Source organism: Oncorhynchus clarkii, chromosome 4 (assembly GCF_045791955.1).
Source record: "Oncorhynchus clarkii lewisi isolate Uvic-CL-2024 chromosome 4, UVic_Ocla_1.0, whole genome shotgun sequence".
Classification (NCBI taxonomy): domain Eukaryota; kingdom Metazoa; phylum Chordata; class Actinopteri; order Salmoniformes; family Salmonidae; genus Oncorhynchus; species Oncorhynchus clarkii.
In genome coordinates, this window is record NC_092150.1 from 73,647,963 (window position 1) to 73,665,391 (window position 17,429).

General features: G+C 44.1%; 1 protein-coding gene across 7 annotated transcripts in view; it reads left to right on the forward strand.

Annotated features, from left to right (window-relative positions):
* Window positions 1-16,424, forward strand: part of LOC139407262 (SAM and SH3 domain-containing protein 1-like) — a 310,926-nt gene extending 294,502 nt beyond the window's left edge. For all 7 annotated transcript variants that reach the window (XM_071150886.1, XM_071150887.1, XM_071150892.1 and 4 more), the window contains 7 exons: window positions 758-927; window positions 1,187-1,396; window positions 3,220-3,370; window positions 3,550-3,678; window positions 7,681-8,756; window positions 11,664-11,795; window positions 13,687-16,424. In XM_071150886.1, the coding sequence (XP_071006987.1) occupies window positions 758-927; window positions 1,187-1,396; window positions 3,220-3,370; window positions 3,550-3,678; window positions 7,681-8,756; window positions 11,664-11,795; window positions 13,687-13,947 (2,129 nt within the window). In that variant the 3' untranslated portion in view covers window positions 13,948-16,424. The remainder of the gene's footprint in view (window positions 1-757; window positions 928-1,186; window positions 1,397-3,219; window positions 3,371-3,549; window positions 3,679-7,680; window positions 8,757-11,663; window positions 11,796-13,686) is intronic.
* Window positions 16,425-17,429: the final 1,005 nt, after the last annotated feature.

Here is a 17,429-nt window from a genome sequence, read left to right on the forward strand (position 1 = left end):
CTCTGGCAACATTCTTATACAGACTTAACCCCTTATCAAACCTGCTGTGTCAGCTAGTGTACATCTCATCATCATTGTTATGATCTGAACTCCCAAGTTATAGCTCCGTGTCACAACCACACCTACTCCCATTGGAGGGTTCAGAGATGACATGTGACATCATCTGGGCCTATCTGGTGAAAGCTTCTTCTCACGTTGTGACTGACCATGATCTTACCCTGGCATGTGTTCTGACAACTTGCCTAGTTAAATAAGGTTAAAAAAAGATAGAAGTTGTCTGAACACATGTATAATTATTCTGTCTGTCTCTCGTGTCTTGAGGTTAGAGTTAGACTAAGGTCTGTGAGGGCTGGGTTGATGTTTGTTAGTTAGTTAATGAGAGAGAGTGTCCCTTGTTGACTGGTGTTGGCCTGGGCCCCTAGGGCCGGAGAGGCTGAGGCACAAGCTAATTATTAAATAGGAAGGCTTTTCTCTCTGCTTCCTACACTCATCATTACAGATCAGACATCCAGAGAGACATCTATGGGTAGACAGCAGCACGTTATATACACACTGGCTACAAGTGATAGGCTGTTACTAATGTGTATTCACACATACTCTGGCTTTGTGTGAATAGATGAGTACATCTAACTCTCTCATTTAAAATAAATAGATTTTCACTTGCTCAGTTTATATCAGTCAGAATATATCTATTTGGATGATATGAAATGTATATCTGTGGTTTGACCGTATGTGGTCCTTGCATTGTGTGTTCCAGGTGGTCAGACGGTCAGCACCACAGACTCGTCAGCCAGTAACAGAGAGAGTGTTAAGTCTGAGGATGGAGATGACGAGGAGCCTCCCTACAGAGGGCCCTTCTGTGGCAGAGCGCGAGTACACACTGACTTTACCCCTAGCCCCTACGATTCCGATTCCCTCAAACTAAAGGTAACATACACTTACTGACCTCCACACGTATAAACACACAGTCCCTACGGTACTAACTCTCTCAAATGAAGGGCAACACACAGACACTTATTGACTCATAAGCACAACCCTGAATTCTATACACCCTCAACACACCGTATTCACACACACACACACACACACACACACACACACACACACACACACACACACACACACACACACTTGATGGCTGATAGTTTTAGCGTTTTCTCATGTGAATGTGTTTTGTGTCTTCCAGAAAGGGGATGTGATCGACATCATCAGTAAGCCACCCATGGGGACGTGGATGGGCCTGCTCAATAACAAGGTGGGCACCTTTAAGTTCATCTATGTGGACGTGCTGAGTGAGGAGGAGGAGAAGCCCAAGAGACCCGTGAGGAGAAGGAGGAAGGGCAGACCTCCCAAACCCACCTCTGTAGAAGAGCTGCTGGAACGCATCAACCTCAAGGTACACACTGGACACACACTCCTTTACACACCCGCACGCGGGCGCACAAACACACATGCATTTATTTAACACACTCACAAACATGCACACGAACACACATACACACAACTCTATACAAACCTCACACACCAATGCTAAGGTGTTCTGTACAAGGTGAATAGCAGTCCTGCAACTTCCCTTCTACAGTCAGAATCACATCCTAGCCATCTAAAAAAATACACCCTGCCGCTTCTGTCAACCACCCAGCCTAGGCAACTCAGCCTCCCCAGGGAGAAGCACCGTAGGTGGGCTGTTTCTGGATGAGCCCAGCCTGATGAAGCTCTAACATGACAGATTACAGACTAGGCTATGTCCCTGGCTCTCCCCTACTCAAGGACATAAGTAACATAACGGTACATTATCATTGCCTGGGCAGAGCAGAGACTATATTACAGGGTTGAAGACCTCCCATAAGTCTACTACTATCCTACTATATACAGTACATGTGCATCAAGGTACACATGTCATCTCCGTCGTCACATACGTAGTTGTGAGTTCGGGGAGTGGGAGAGCAGACTAAACACACGACCTCCTAAACCCACCATTAACAACTGGTGACCATGTGAAGACATTATACTGAGACTGTTCCACCTTGTTCTGTTTCTGTTTCATGTCACGCTCTGGATAAATGAGTGTTTTTGGCAAGTATTTATTTAGATTTCTCTTTTGTTTATTTAAAAGGAGAACTAGGGAAAAGGTTTGTCCAGATTTGGTTAGCGAGTTCAGATACATTTACTGATGCAGGTTTACTGGTGATTGAATCAAGGATACAGTATGTACACCTTAAAGTGACAAGAAAAAGCTGACTAACAAAAGTAAGAAGAGTAAGACGCCGTAATAACCTTGCTGACTAATTCTACATAAAACAGAGCTCATTGTGGTCAGGGCGTTGCTAAAAACACAACGACAAAGTGGAGTGCGCTTCGGAGTAGCCATCTTTTTTATATTTTGATCTATGTTTTCTCTTTTGAAATCTTCCATTTCAACTTGATTGTAGGGGTGTCTTGTAGCAAATGTGCTGTTACCTTTAAATTTGCTTTTACCTTCAAATATGCTTTTACCTTCAAATATGCTAGGATGTTACATGAAAGACCTTCAAATGAGAAGGTTGTGTAGAGTAGTGGTCTTTGGTTTTGTCTCATCCTTCTTTATCTTAGCAGAAATAGAGCTGAAAGTCAGTTTTAGCTAAGGACGGAAGTCTCCGTGGTTACAGTGGTGACATGCAGTCTGTGTGTATTCTACCCTTTAGATGTGTGGGTTGGACAAAACTTTAGACTGAAACAGTTTCCACAATCTCCTTGTTGAAAGGGCTGAGATGTTAACTTTAGCTGTGCCTGTTCCGAAACACACAGAGGGTGTAGTGTGATATTTTAGACCGTGATTTCTGGTGTCCTCCCACCAAGAGATAACACCACAGGGTGTAATGACTAGCTTTGTGCTCTTGTTAAATTGTGTGTGTATCCTCCTTGTCGCCTGTGGTGAAAGGTGTGGTAGAGAATCTCCTCTACCTCATCCCTCTCTTTCCCACCCTTCCCAACTCTTCCCTCCTTTTCTGTAGCCACATTGGTCAATTTATTTTACCTCATTGTGTATGTTTTTGCAAGATTAACATTTTGCCCATGTCTTTGAAAACTGGTGCTAGGCCATTTTATCTGTTTAGCTTATAACAGTTACAGTCACGCAAGGGGTAGAAAAAATCTATCTGTAATCAGTTGTAAAGAACATGAGATAACCAGAGCCTCTCCTCTCCCCTCTCCTCTTCTTTTTAATCGCCTCTCCTCCAGGAGCACATGCCTACCTTCCTGTTTAACGGTTATGAGGACCTGGACACCTTCAAGCTGCTGGAGGGGGAGGATCTAGATGAGCTCAACATCAAAGACCCTCAACACAGAGCTGTGCTGCTCACCGCTGTGGAGCTACTGCAGGAGTATGACAGTGAGTACACACACACACACACACACACATGAACTCACGTGCGCACGCACGCACACACTCATACAAACCTTTCACTCTGTCTGTTTGACTGCATTGTCTCTATGATTCCTACACTACATTGTTGTGTAAGTTTCTGTATATCTGACTATATGGTTTCTGTGTGTTGTGTGTGTCTGTAGGCAGCAGCGACCCTGAGCGGAGCGGCCTGTCAGGCTCTCAGGAGAAGCTGCTATCAGAGGGCCACCTCCTGGTGGGCGACTCACCACGTGACTCTGGCTGCTATGAGAGCAATGAGAACCTGGAGAATGGTAATGACTAGCCTAGCATAGCTTCCCGATAATGGGATTAGCCTGGTGTTAGCCTAGCCTGGGCCTAGTCTAGCACTACAGTGACTGTGACTCCTATGATTCCTCTTCCACCTACTCTGCCATGCTATGCTTCTGCATTCTAACATGAACCATCCGTCATCACTCTCCATTGGACCAAGGCCAGCCAATCAAACCTCTTTATCCGCCATGTCTGTCTCCTAGCTCCACCCACTTCACACCCCTACTCACCTCCGCCCCACCTACCTGCGTAGTTTATTTTTCTCATTGTCACTCCACTCTCTCTTTCCACTGCTCTCTCCATCTCCAGGCTGTCTCTTCACACCCCCACTCACCTCCACCCCACCTAGCTGCGTAGTGTCGTAGTGAGGGGAGTGATGCATCCCCCATCTCGTTTTTTCTGTTTATTTTTCTCATTGTCACTCCACTCTCTCTTTCCACTGCTCTCTCCATCTCCAGGCTGTCTCTGTCTTCACTGCAGAAGCCCTATCCTAGGGGACAAGACTCTGACCCCCAGGCCTAGATCACTAGTCTACCCTACAATGAGGCCCTATGTACAAAGGGAACAACACCCCACATCTCAAATGCACCCAACTACTCTGGTCAACTCAATCCCAGTGCCGATGTTCCTCCCATCTCACAATGGACAGAGAACCCCTACTCCTCATCCTCCGCCCCAGGAGGTTGAGTGGTTGCTGGGAGACCAGTCCGATTATGACACGATGAGAGAGTGTTTCTTTTGAAAGGTGTTATTGTAAAAGCGGAGATCTTGTAAAGTATTAAGTCACTGCCCAATAATTGACTGTAGTATGGCTCTGTAGGTGGTGCGGGAGTGGACCGCTCTGCTTCCATTAGCCTAGTGCTGGCTCAATCTCTGTTCTACCTGCCATTTCAAGTCACTTAAAAAAATGACCATGTTACACAATGATCGTATGTGCCTAAACAACCCCCAAAAATCTTGGATTAAAATGTTTTTTTTTTAATGATAGTGGATATATATAAAAAAGCATATTTTCTAATTATGGAAGTGTATTTCAGATCTATATTTGTGAGAACGTTTAGTGTAAAGTTATAACTCCTTAAAAATACTTGTTTTGCTTTCCGCCTGAAGTTGAGCTATCTTCAATCTTAACTCAGACCTTTGCTTGAATCATTGACTTCTCTGTCTATGTTTTCTCTCTGTTCTGTTCTATGTGTGTGTGTCATAACTGTTCTAAAAGATGTGCAATCTGCTACAGTAGAAATTTGAGTTGTGGAATAAACCACTTCTTTGATTGAAGTTACCTTGGCCTGCTTGCTTCATTTCATGTCTCCTCTTTCTTTCTTCGTGTCTCTTTTTTCTCCATCTCAGTCGTTAACACTCCTCATTAGCTGCATAACATTCAGTGTACATTCTGCATTTTAATTTTGTTTTGTTTTAATTAATAAACTCTTCTTTCACTGTGCCTTTACTCAGTCGCTATGATAATCCAATCTGCATTATTCTGCCTCATAAATTCTCTACTACAGCCATACAGATGTAGGATCTTAATTTGATCAACCTGTTGCAGGAAAATTTCCTGCAATCCAGGACATTTTAAACTTCTTGTGGTTTAAAATGTACTGGGAAGTTTGTCAAAAATGTCCATCAATTACAATCCACATAATAATTCACATTTTCTGTTGACGCGGGATTATTTTCCTGCTGTAGCAAACTGGCTCAAATTAAGATTTTACATCTGTACCTGTCTTAACCATCCTCTTGCATGCATTAGGACTTTATATATACAGTACCAGTCAAAAGTGTGGACATGTCACGTTGTATAGTGATCGGAGACAGGTGCAGTAGCCACCCTTTGCCTTGATGATAGCTTTGCACACTCATGGCATTCTCATATAAAATATATTTTGATTTGTTTAACACTTTAACACTACCCTCTGTAGTGTCTTGTGGTCGAAGGCCGAGCAGTTGCCATACCAGGCAGTGATGCAACCAGTCAGGATGCTCTCGTTGGATGCAGCTCGATGCAGCTGTAGAACCTTTTGGGGATCTGAGGACCCATGCCAAATCTTTTCAGTCTCCTGAGAGGGAATAGGCGTTGTCGTGCCCTCTTCACAACTGTCTTGGTATGTTTGGACCATGATAGTTTGCTGGTGATGTGGACACCAAGGAACTTGAAGCTCTCAACCTGCTCCACTACAGCCACGTCGATGAGAATGGGGGCGTTCTCAGCACTCCTTTTCCTGTAGTCCACAATCATCTCCTTTGTCTTGATCACGTTGAGGGAGAGGTTGTTATCCTGGTACCACACTGCCAGGTCTCTGACCTCCTCCCTAAAAGCTGATGGTGTTGGGAGTCGTGCTCGGCCATGCAGTAATGGGTGAACAGATGCATTGTCATACTTGTTTCTCCGGACATTACAATGAGCTCAAAGAGAAAACTACAAATGTACCACTATCACAAAGAATCAGCATTACTCAATGTCTGTGTTTAAACATTGATTTATTTTGAAAAGCAGACATCTGACTTTGGGGTCAATATTTATTTATTATGCCCTGATAGCAAGTCCTAAATATCTATTAAACAAATGATTGGAAGCTAGCCTGAGATAGGGGATAGCTGGGCCAAATATCAGGCAACATTGTGGGTGAAATTGTCAGTAACAAGCACATTGAAACACCACATTAACTTCAATGACGTCAGACTGACTTCAATCTGCATCAATCTTTTAATGCTGTCCAAATTAGATAAATGACTGATTTGTGTATGATGTGTGTGATGTCATTTCACTATTCATTATTGCATGAGGCTTGCCATATGGTGTCTAGTGCTCTTTTACACACGTGTTCATGTTGTTCCAATAAGCCATGATGGTAAATTGGCCTCTAACCTCCTACTTTTATACCTGTGTCTGAAATTGTATTATGATAATAGCACCATCTGGATTGGAATAAGTCCTCCATAGAGCTGGGACGATAAACTGAAAATGATCATCACTGACCATCATGGACATTTTGTTGATATCGTTCATAGCGATGAATAACCTACAGGGTTATGAAATGTAAAGTTTGAAATTAAGAACTTTTGCTAATATGGGTGATTGTTAAAGGGATAGTTTGGGATTTTCCCCAGAGTCAGATAAACTCGTGGGTACCATTTTTATGTCTCTGCGTCCAGTATGAAGGAGGTAAGAGGTAGTATCGCCAGCTAATGCTAACTAGCTTAACGCAAAGACTGGAAGGTGTAGGGTTTTAATGTTAATATCAATAAATACTGTGGTGCACATTGTTATGAACATATCATTCTATATATCGTTATCATGATAATTCAGTCAATTACATTTTGCTATGGATTTTTGTCTATATCGCCCATCTCTAGTACTCCACATCTCCCCCACTTGGCAGTATTGCACACATAAGGCTATAATCACAAAAAATATACTTTTCTTGTTGTTGTTATTACTCTAGCTAGTTCACCGTAACGCATTCTAGTTTTGTCTTAGCTATGTCATACCCACATAAACATGTGGTGTAAGTAGAATATGCAGTATGACATATGGATTTATACTGTAACATGCATGTTGTCATGCTTTCTACTGACAGATAACCCATGACCCTGAGTCCAACTGTACTCTTAATCATGATCAACATTCTGATGTAAGGCCGTAGTGGGTCAGAGGCTGAACATTAGAAAAGGAACACTTCAGTGTCACTGCTGTAAAGCTCTATGTGTGAACGGGATTGTTTCAGATTCACATGTCCTCTTAGAGGAAGTTCACATTCACAGCTGATAGTGATAAATTAAAAATGCTGTACAAATGGCACAGAACCCATAGTGACATGAAACCCATTACATCCAATACATGCAGTAAGTACACCTTAGTACCAGTTCTCAGTTTTGTTATGTCCTTATCCAAAGTCTGTTTTAGTTCAAAGTCTGGGGATATGTTTATGCAACCATTCCCAGCTCTAAAATGAAGAGGGATATGTTTTACTGTGTTTCAGGCAAGACCAGGAAGACATCTCGCTCCAACCGCTCCTCTGCGGGCCTCCAGTCCCCAGACTACCCCACCCTGCCCATGACCCAGTCCACTGAGGCCCTGCAGCAGAGCAAACTGGAGCGCACAGCCAAGTTCACAAAGCACTTCTTCCTCAAGCCCACCCTGAGGGGCTTCAGCCTGCTGGGGCTGAGGAAGGGCCCCCGCCGGACCCGGACCCCCATGCCGGCCAGCCGCAGCTGTGAGGACCTGGACGGGTCCCCGGAGGCTACCGGTCCCCAGGCCTGGAAGAGATCCCACTCCCTCGGGGACCTCCACTGGGAGCAGGCCTTCGACCAGAAGAAGGACTACAGCCTGGAGCTCAAAACCGCTAAAGGTGTCTCCAAGTTGGGTAACAGCAGCAGGGTGAAGGGCCTCCAGGGTCATGGAGATGGGAGTTCATCACTGGCTCATAATGGAGGGAGTGCTGTGAGCCCTAAAGGGCGTTCTTACCAACCCCCTGTGCCCTTCCAGCTGCCCCTCAGACCCCCATGTCCCACCGCCCCGCTTCCCCAGCCCCAGGAGACCCTCCCCAACCCTCCTGAACCCCAGCTGAGGGAGAGGAGCATCCGGACTCACCCCAAAAAGCCCCCAGTGCCCCCACCCGTTCCAGTCAAGAAATCCAAGGAGCGCCTGGCCAATGGGATACGCCACCGCTCCCTTGTCCTTTCCTCCCCCACTCATTCCTATACCTCCACCCACTCTCATCCCCCCAGCCCTGTCATCAGCAGCCCCAGTGCTCCAGCCCTCCCCAGTAAGGCCTCCAGTACCCCTGCCTCCCCCTCTCCAGCCTCCCCTGCCTCCACCACCACCGGCTGTCCAGAGCCAGAGGAACCAGGCACCCCTCCAGCCGTGCCCCCTCCCTGGCTGTCTGACCTGCCCGAGACGGCCTGCCCTCAGGCTCAGATCCAGGGCGGTGGTGGCAAGATGGCGGTGGCCAGGAAGGTGTCCTATGCTAAAATGGCAGTCGATCTCCACAGTGTGCTGGAGCAGAGACTGGAGGCCGAGGGCATCGACCTCACAGAGGAACCCTACTCAGACAAAGTCAGTTACCACCACAGCCTGTATCTATGGTTATGTACCTGTTATTACTGTGTAGAATACACACACACACACCCATCCACCACAGCCTGCTTCTATGGTTATGTTCCTGTTATTACTGTGTAGAATACACACACACAACCTCCACATCCTCACTCACACTCACAGGCCAGTTTGCACAGCTAGGGGTTATACAGGACACACGTAGATGTGGGTATGCTTCTTTAAGACCATCTCACAACTAAAGAAATGAAAGAAACACAGAAACATAAAAAACAGTGCAGATTGGACCACTGGCCCACTCTGTGAGAGAGTACATTAGAAGTCAGTGTAGGAATCTACTAAAGGACACACTCCAGGTCAATAAATACATTATTAGAAGCATTAGAAGGTTGTGTTTTTGTCTCCTGGCCGTCAAGGCCTTTTGATTCTCCGTTTTGATTACTGCACTCAGACATAACAAGACTGTATCCTGTGTCCTGTCATATGGCTCTCGCTTCCTGTCAACAGTGGCAGTGGGTTGCTTTGGTATCCATACAGCAGAAAGAAAGATAGAAAGATAGAGAGAAAAAGAAAAAAGAGGGGGCAGAGAGAGAGAGAGAGAGCTAGACAATGAAGGGAAAATATTCTGTAGGAGGCTGAAGCTCAGTGAAGGCAGGTGGCTTGGGGTTATTAAACAGTCAGACACCGTGCCGGAGCCAGAGTCCAACACACACACACACGCAGACAGACAGACATGCAGACAGACACGCAGACAGACAGACATGCAGACAGACACGCAGACAGACAGATGTGCAGACAGACAGACATGCAGACAGACACACAGACAGACAGACGCGCAGACAGACAGACACGCAGACAGACAGACACGCAGACAGACACGCAGACAGACACGCAGACAGACAGACACACAGACAGACACGCAGACAGACAGACACGCAGACAGACAGGCAGACACACACGCAGACAGACATACATGCAGACAGACACGCAGACAGACAGACGTGCAGACAGACATGCAGACACACACGCAGACAGACAGACATGCAGACAGACACGCAGACAGACAGACGCGCAGGCAGACAGACACGCAGACAGACAGACACGCAGACAGACACGCAGACAGACATGCAGACAGACAGACACACAGACAGACACGCAGACAGACAGGCAGACAGGCAGACAGACAGACACACAGACAGACACGCAGACAGACAGACACGCAGACAGACAGGCAGACAGACAGACAGACAGACAGACACGCAGACAGACACGCAGACAGACACGCAGACAGACAGACACACAGACAGACACGCAGACAGACAGACACGCAGACAGACAGGCAGACACACACGCAGACAGACATACATGCAGACAGACACGCAGACAGACAGACGTGCAGACAGACATGCAGACACACACGCAGACAGACAGACATGCAGACAGACACGCAGACAGACAGACGCGCAGACAGACAGACACGCAGACAGACAGACACGCAGACAGACACGCAGACAGACAGACACACAGACAGACACGCAGACAGACAGGCAGACAGGCAGACAGACAGACACACAGACAGACATGCAGACAGACAGACACGCAGACAGACAGGCAGACAGACAGACAGACAGACAGACACGCAGACAGACAGACACGCAGACAGACAGACAGACAGGCAGACAGACAGACACGCAGACAGACAGACAGACACGCAGACAGACAGACAGACACGCAGACAGACAGACAGACACGCAGACAGACAGACAGACAGACAGACACGCAGACAGACAGACAGACAGACTACAGCACTGCACTGCACTGTACTGCTGGGTTTATATTAGTGAGGAATAATGCTGCAGTGCAGAGACACTGTCCAGTCACTAGGGGTGCCGTCTTCGGAGAAGGGCTTTGTTAGAGTCAGACAGGACACTTGGCTGTGGCTCTACATCTACATACACCCTCCATCTCTCTATTCCTTCACCCTGAGTGGCCTCCGGTCCAGTTTGGCTGGGTTGTCCTGGACTGGACATGACTCCAGGTGTCTGCAGCTTTTGACAGATAGAGAGTTTTAAAAGTTTTCCCCCACTGAATTCCCTTTTATTCTCTGTTCATGCATGACAACCATTGGCTAGTCTAGTCCAGCTATGACATGTTATGGGATCTCCCGCATCGTTTGCTTGTCTCTGTAACTGAGCTTATCTCCCAGCCAATGGGCTCGTCAGTTGGCCAGTGTTTTGACTCGTTATTTCACATTATTAGTCTACTTCAATCCTTCATGAACAGACAGAAACTGGGCCTCTCCAGACTCATAATGTTTAAATGAGCAAATAAAGTGAGAGAGCTAGCTCCTACATCAGCCCCTGGTGTCTGAGCTGTTCGAAAACATTCCGTTCTTGTAGAGACTTAGGTTGACAAACTGTGACCGTAGTCAATAAAAGTGCACAGTACAGTCTGCATTTTGTGTTTAGATCTGTGACTTTATGGTGTTGACTGGGACCGACAGACATTTCTATTTAAACGGAGCGAGGAGTCACTATGGTTTCTGATTGGCTTGTCTAATCTGGGCGTAGGCTGTGGGGGAGAGAATTCCACTAGCCCTTTGAAATATGGGCTTAAGTTTTCTCTGCCTAGCATCCCAGATTTATTACAGATTTACTTCAGGTCATGGTTACTTAGGGTTTTCATGGTTGGGGTTTTAGTATCAGTATTGAGTTGTCGTGCCCACAGGGATAGGGTATCTATCAATGGAAACCACTTCTCCTAATGTGCATGAGTTTTCATGCCAACATTTTTCAAGTGTGTATGCGTGTGCGCGTGTTTGTTTGTGTGTATGCATTTGTCTGTGTCCCTCTCCTACTCTCCCCACTCATCCATAGTCTCTCTCTCTCCATTTCTCTCTCCCTCCAGCATGGTCGGTGTGGTATCCCTCAGCCCCTGATGCAGCGCTACAGTGAGGACTTGGAGCAGCCAGTGAAGGATGTGGCCTCCAACATGGACCAGGTTCGCGTCAAGCAGCTCCGTAAGCAGCACCGCATGGCTGTGAGTACTTTATGGGACAGATTCAATAAGCATTTACATGGTCTTCAAATCAAAGTCAATTTGTCACATGCGCCGAATACAACACGTGTAGACCTTACAGTGAAATGCTGAATACAACACGTGTAGACCTCACAGTGAAATGCTTACTTACAAGCAGTTAACCAACAATGCAGTGTTAAGAAAATACCTACAAAAGTCGACCAGGGCAAAGTTAGCACCTGTTCTTTTCCTCTAATGATATGTTTAATACATGCTTGTACTGTAGTGGGCTAAATCAGAGTGTTTCTTGGTAGTCTTAAACAAATATGGTTCTAAGAAGACACCTGTACCAAATCGATTCACATGTTATTGGTCACATACACATATTTAGCAGATGTTATTGCAGGTGTAGTGAAATGCTTGTGTTTTTTGCTCCAACAGTGCAGTAGCATCTAACAATTCACAACAATACACTCACATCTAAAAGTAAAAGAATGGAATTAAGAAATATATAAATAATGTCGGAGTGGCATTGACTAGAATACAGTAGAATAGAGTATGTACATATGAAATGAGTAAAACGGTATGTGAACATTATTAGATATAGAGATATAGAATTGAAATGTATTACATTTTGAGTTTGCATCCCGATATTACACTTAATATACGGAAAGTATTCAGACCCCTTCCTTTTTTCCACATTATGTTACTTTACAGCCTTATTCTGAAATCGATTAAATACAATTAAAATAAATAAATAAATATTCATCAATATACACACAGCACCCCATAAGGACAAAGCGAAAACAGGTTTTTAGAAATTTTTGTAAATTGATTAAACATTTTTTTTTAAAGCATAAGTATTCAGACCCTTTGCTATGAGACTCTAAATTGAGCTCAGGTGCATCCTGTTTTTATTGATCATCCTTGAGATGTTTCTTCAACTTGTTTGGAGTCCACCTGTGGTAAATTAAATTCATTGGACATGATTTGGAAAGGCACACACCTGTCTGTATAAGGTCCTACAGTTGACAGTGCATGTCAGAGTAAAAAACAAGCCATGAGGTTGAAGGAATTGTCCGTAGAGCTCCGAGACAGGATTGTGTTGAGATCTGGGGAAGGGTACCAACACATTTCTGCAGCATTGAAGATCCCCAAGAACACAGTGGCCATCATTCTTAAATGGAAGAAGTTTAGAACCACCAAGACTCTTCCTAGAGCCACCCGGCCAAACTGAGCAATCGGGGGAGAAGGGCCTTGGTCAGGGAGGTGACCAAGAACCCGATGGTCACTCTGACAGAGCTCCAGAGTTCCTCTGTGGAGATGGGAGAGTCTTCCAGAAGGACAGCCATCTGTGCAGTACTCCACCAATCAGGCCTTTATGGTAGAGTGGCCAAACTGAAGCCTCTCCTCAGTAAATTACTGCCAACTTGGAGTTTGCCAAAAGGCAACTAAAGGACTCTCAGACCATGAGAAACAAGACTCACTATTTTTGTAAATTTGCAAAAAATTCTAAAAGTCTGTTTTTGCCTTGTCATTATGGGGTATTGTGTGTAGATTTATGAGAGGGAAAAACTATTTAATCCATATTAGAATACGGCTGTAATTTGACAAAATGTGGAAAAGGTCAAGGGGTCTGAATACTTTTCCAATGCACTGTATATCACAGAAGACTGAAATATAATAAAACTGTTTGACATAGAAACACCAGATTTTCTGAGTGTGTTTTTATTTATTTATCAATTATAAAATTATAAAAAATATTAATAACATTGCACCCATGAGGCCACTAGAGGGCGATTTGATCATTTGACTGTAGGAAAGGTTACTATGGTGTCATTGCTATGTTTTATGTATATTTATGTATTATTATTACACAAAATTCCTAAATGTTTTTCCCGGTATTCCTCAGATCCCGTTTGGAGGTTTGACAGAGATGTGCAGGAAGCCACTCTCCCCAGGTCACGTGAGCACCGTCTCTGATTGGCTCGTGTCCATCGGCCTACCCATGTACGCCACACCGATGGCAGCTGCAGGATATGACACGTTGGGACGTGTGTCCTCTCTCACAGAGAGCGGTGTGTGGGAAGCGGGGGTGCGGGACGAGAGGCACGTCCGTAGACTTGTGAGCGAGGCCCGATTGGTCAGTGCACACAGAGACGGACAGTCGTAACCGTGACAGTGGAGCCCATGCAGGTGTAACTGAGACAGTTGAACGGCTACGGCACAGTTGAGACTAAAGCACAGTTGAGACTAAAGCACAGTTGCAAATAAATGCAGAACTGAATAACTGTGAACGTGACCACAGCACAGCTTCCAGCACCTATTGAGACTTTTGACTGGACTACGGAGTGCGGGTGGTTTGCAGAAACCTGTTCTTAGGCCCCCGTCTTTATCAATCTATCTCTCTCTCTTTATATTCCTCTCTTTCAGATGTTTACGGTGAGATTGTTCCGACTGCCGAGAACAGTTATCAGATGCCTTTAAAACTGACTGTTCCCTTCTGAAACATCCCCCCCAGTCTTAAAATACTGAGAACTGCCTTTGAGGAAATTAGCAAACTTTTCTTACTCTTTTTTTGACTCTCCTTTTAAAGACTAAATGATGTTTTTTTCTGTTTTTCAGAAGTGCTTGATTTGTATCTCTTGTGCAAAGAGAAAAGCACTAGAGAGTAGTGAGAGGATGTAGCTTGGCCAAAGCAATTTCTTTCAATGTGCAGATTTCACCTTTGTTGTTAATCCCATTGCTAAATGCTACAGTAGATTGGAAAACATGGTTTATTGCAGATAACACAACAACAAAAAATAACACAAAACATGAAATAGGCAAACATTGCTGTTATATTAAGATTTAAAATCCTTATTTTCTATCATGCTATAGTGTTTTTGTAATATACTGTACCATATATTTTAATTTCAAGGTGTTTTTACAGTATGTGTTCAATAAGTATTGTGTGTCTGCTTTGTGGAATGTCAAAGTCTGAATGTCAGTCATTGTAAGTATAAACAGTCAGACAGATCTCGACATGAGTTTATACAGTATTTCAGATTATATTGCAGATTTCTTGGTTGCATGTAATCCTCCAATATGTAGGTCCTTACAACAACACTATCTACACAGTACCGCTCTAATAATCTTCCATGGGAGATCAGCTTTTCTTTGCAGACAATATCGTCTCCATATATCTATCCAGGCGGATTTTAAGTTGCCTTACCATTATGTAAAAAAACAATTAGATGAATACGTATTCATGTACTCAGCATTATAAATACAGCAGGCATTTCAAACCCCATCTTTGACTAAGGCTTGATTCCTCAAAGCCTTACCGGGCCAATACGTTTTGAATGTGCTTGTAATGACAGTGATTGTTAGTAGAAGACACACACACATGCACACACACGCTAGCAGCCACATAGCTCTGTCGGTAGTGTCCTTGCTGTTCTTGTTAAGCACAGATGTTGATCCACATGAAGTCTAATTTAAACACAGTGTTCCATGTTCAACAGCCAGCCATAGACCAGCTCAGTACTGCAGACCACAGAGACAGACTGAGACATGATGTAGATGATCCACTCAGAAGGAAGGGCAAAGAGGAGTGCTACAGCTGTTCCACAGAGACCCAGCTAACAGCTGGTTTATCATGTCCGTCTGAGCCTCTCTTGGAAGAACAAGAATAAGAACAAGAACAAGAAGGGGGGTGTCTTAGAGAGAGACACAGTCAGGGAGTACAGATGAGAATGTGAATGTACTGAATCTCCATTCACTGACCAGCAGACCAGACCTGTGAGTCCCTAGCAGTGGATTCCTAGTCCAAGACCGGTGTGAGTGGAACCATCTACGTAATGTCATTCTAGTTATGTGAAGTACTACATATTGCAAACAAAATTCAAGTCTTATCCCTTGTCTCGGGTTTCAAAATACAAGTTTGCAGAGTGGTGTAACACAGAGGTGCTTTTGCAGTGGACACTCGATAGAAGTTTGATGCCTTTTTCTCTTCAATCATAGTGGTGCTCCAGGTTAGCCTGGGAGACACTTGTAGGGGGAGTTTTTAAAGAAACAAAAATACCTAAAATTTAAGATGTAAAAAATACTGTCACTGTAAAATGCACTTTAGAAAGTAAATAAAAAATGTTTAAGCAAAATTGGCTAAATGTTCTTTACGTCTGTTAGCAGACATTTGTTTTCAGGTAATGTAAAGGGTTTGATTGAATGGGTTATACTGGTATTTAGTTATCTTAGTATAGTTCCCAATGCCAAGTCAATGTACAAATGTAATTAATAATAATTCATGAATTAACCTGTTCCAATGACTTAACTTCCAATTTACTTTTGCAGTCTTACAGAAAACGTAATTACATATATGAAATGGTTAACAAGAGTTGCACATTCTGTATATGTAATTGGTATTTAAATAACTTATTTTGGGGCTTTTCATATCAACTGTAATTACTATACAAATAGCAATACCTTCCTGCAAATTGCATTAGCCAGTGAAAAGCTACAGTGTTTATTGTAAAATATAAGTGTACAAATGATTTAATCTGGTTTCAACTAGCTAATGATTGTCTATAAAGATATTATTGTGTATTGAAACAAAAAATGATGTCTAACTATTTGTCATTCTGAAATATAATAAAAACGCTATCGCCATCCTCTGTGTTTACACACACACACACACACACACACACACGACGCACAAACTCACCACTTCTGTCTGATGCGAGGTGTGGGCAGTGAGAGTTATTGGACTATTTGACTACTGTGGTTAACACCTAAAACCTGCACCACATGTTGTTCTGTGATTGCTGAATTTCTTATATTAATCTTCATTTTATGTGCGGATAATAAGCCTCAGTATACAATAACAGGCATTGCATTACCAGACTGGATTTTATTAAAACTCTGGATCCCAACACAGGATCAGTCTGCTGAATAAGAGCAGAGGCTGATTTCATTTCTCTGCGGTTTGGAGAGGGAAGAACAATCTGATTTACTTTTGACCCAAGGCTCCCTGGCATGGATGTCTGCTTGGTGCAATGAGTTCATGCCCTTTTCATAAGTGTGTAGGGTGGGGGGCGGGGGTTGCAGTGTGTGTGTGTGTGTGTGTGTGTGTGTGTGTGTGTGTGTGTGTGTTTGGGGTGGGGTGGGAGTGCAATCAGTGTCTGCCTGGCATAATTCATGAATCCCCTATCCAGCAAGTTTTCCCATGTAGCTCCCAATCAGGGGTTTGAAATAGAATGCATTCTGTTGTGTGTAGTTGTGCCTGGCTTGGAACGACACTGTTCCTGTCCCAAGCAAACAGGTTCCAGAACACATTTAACTCCCCCGTTAACCATAGCCATGGGAAGCAGAGGTGCTGAGGGTGTTAGGGGTGCTGAGGGATAAAATAAAAGTATAAGAAATTATAAAAAGTTTCCACAAAATTTGTGAACTAGGCCTTTATTACTCCTGTATGAGCGGAGACCCCCAACGCAAAACATTTTCTTGCGGCCAAGCCGTTTCCATTGGCCTTTCAAATTAGGGCCAAATTCTAACTGCCCACCAAGGCCAGCCCAACCCGGGTTGAATTTAAATGCCAATGAAAACAAGGTTTTAGTCTTTATAAACATAGAAATAGAATGAGATTCTAGATCTGTGTTTATACCCATGCTTTTT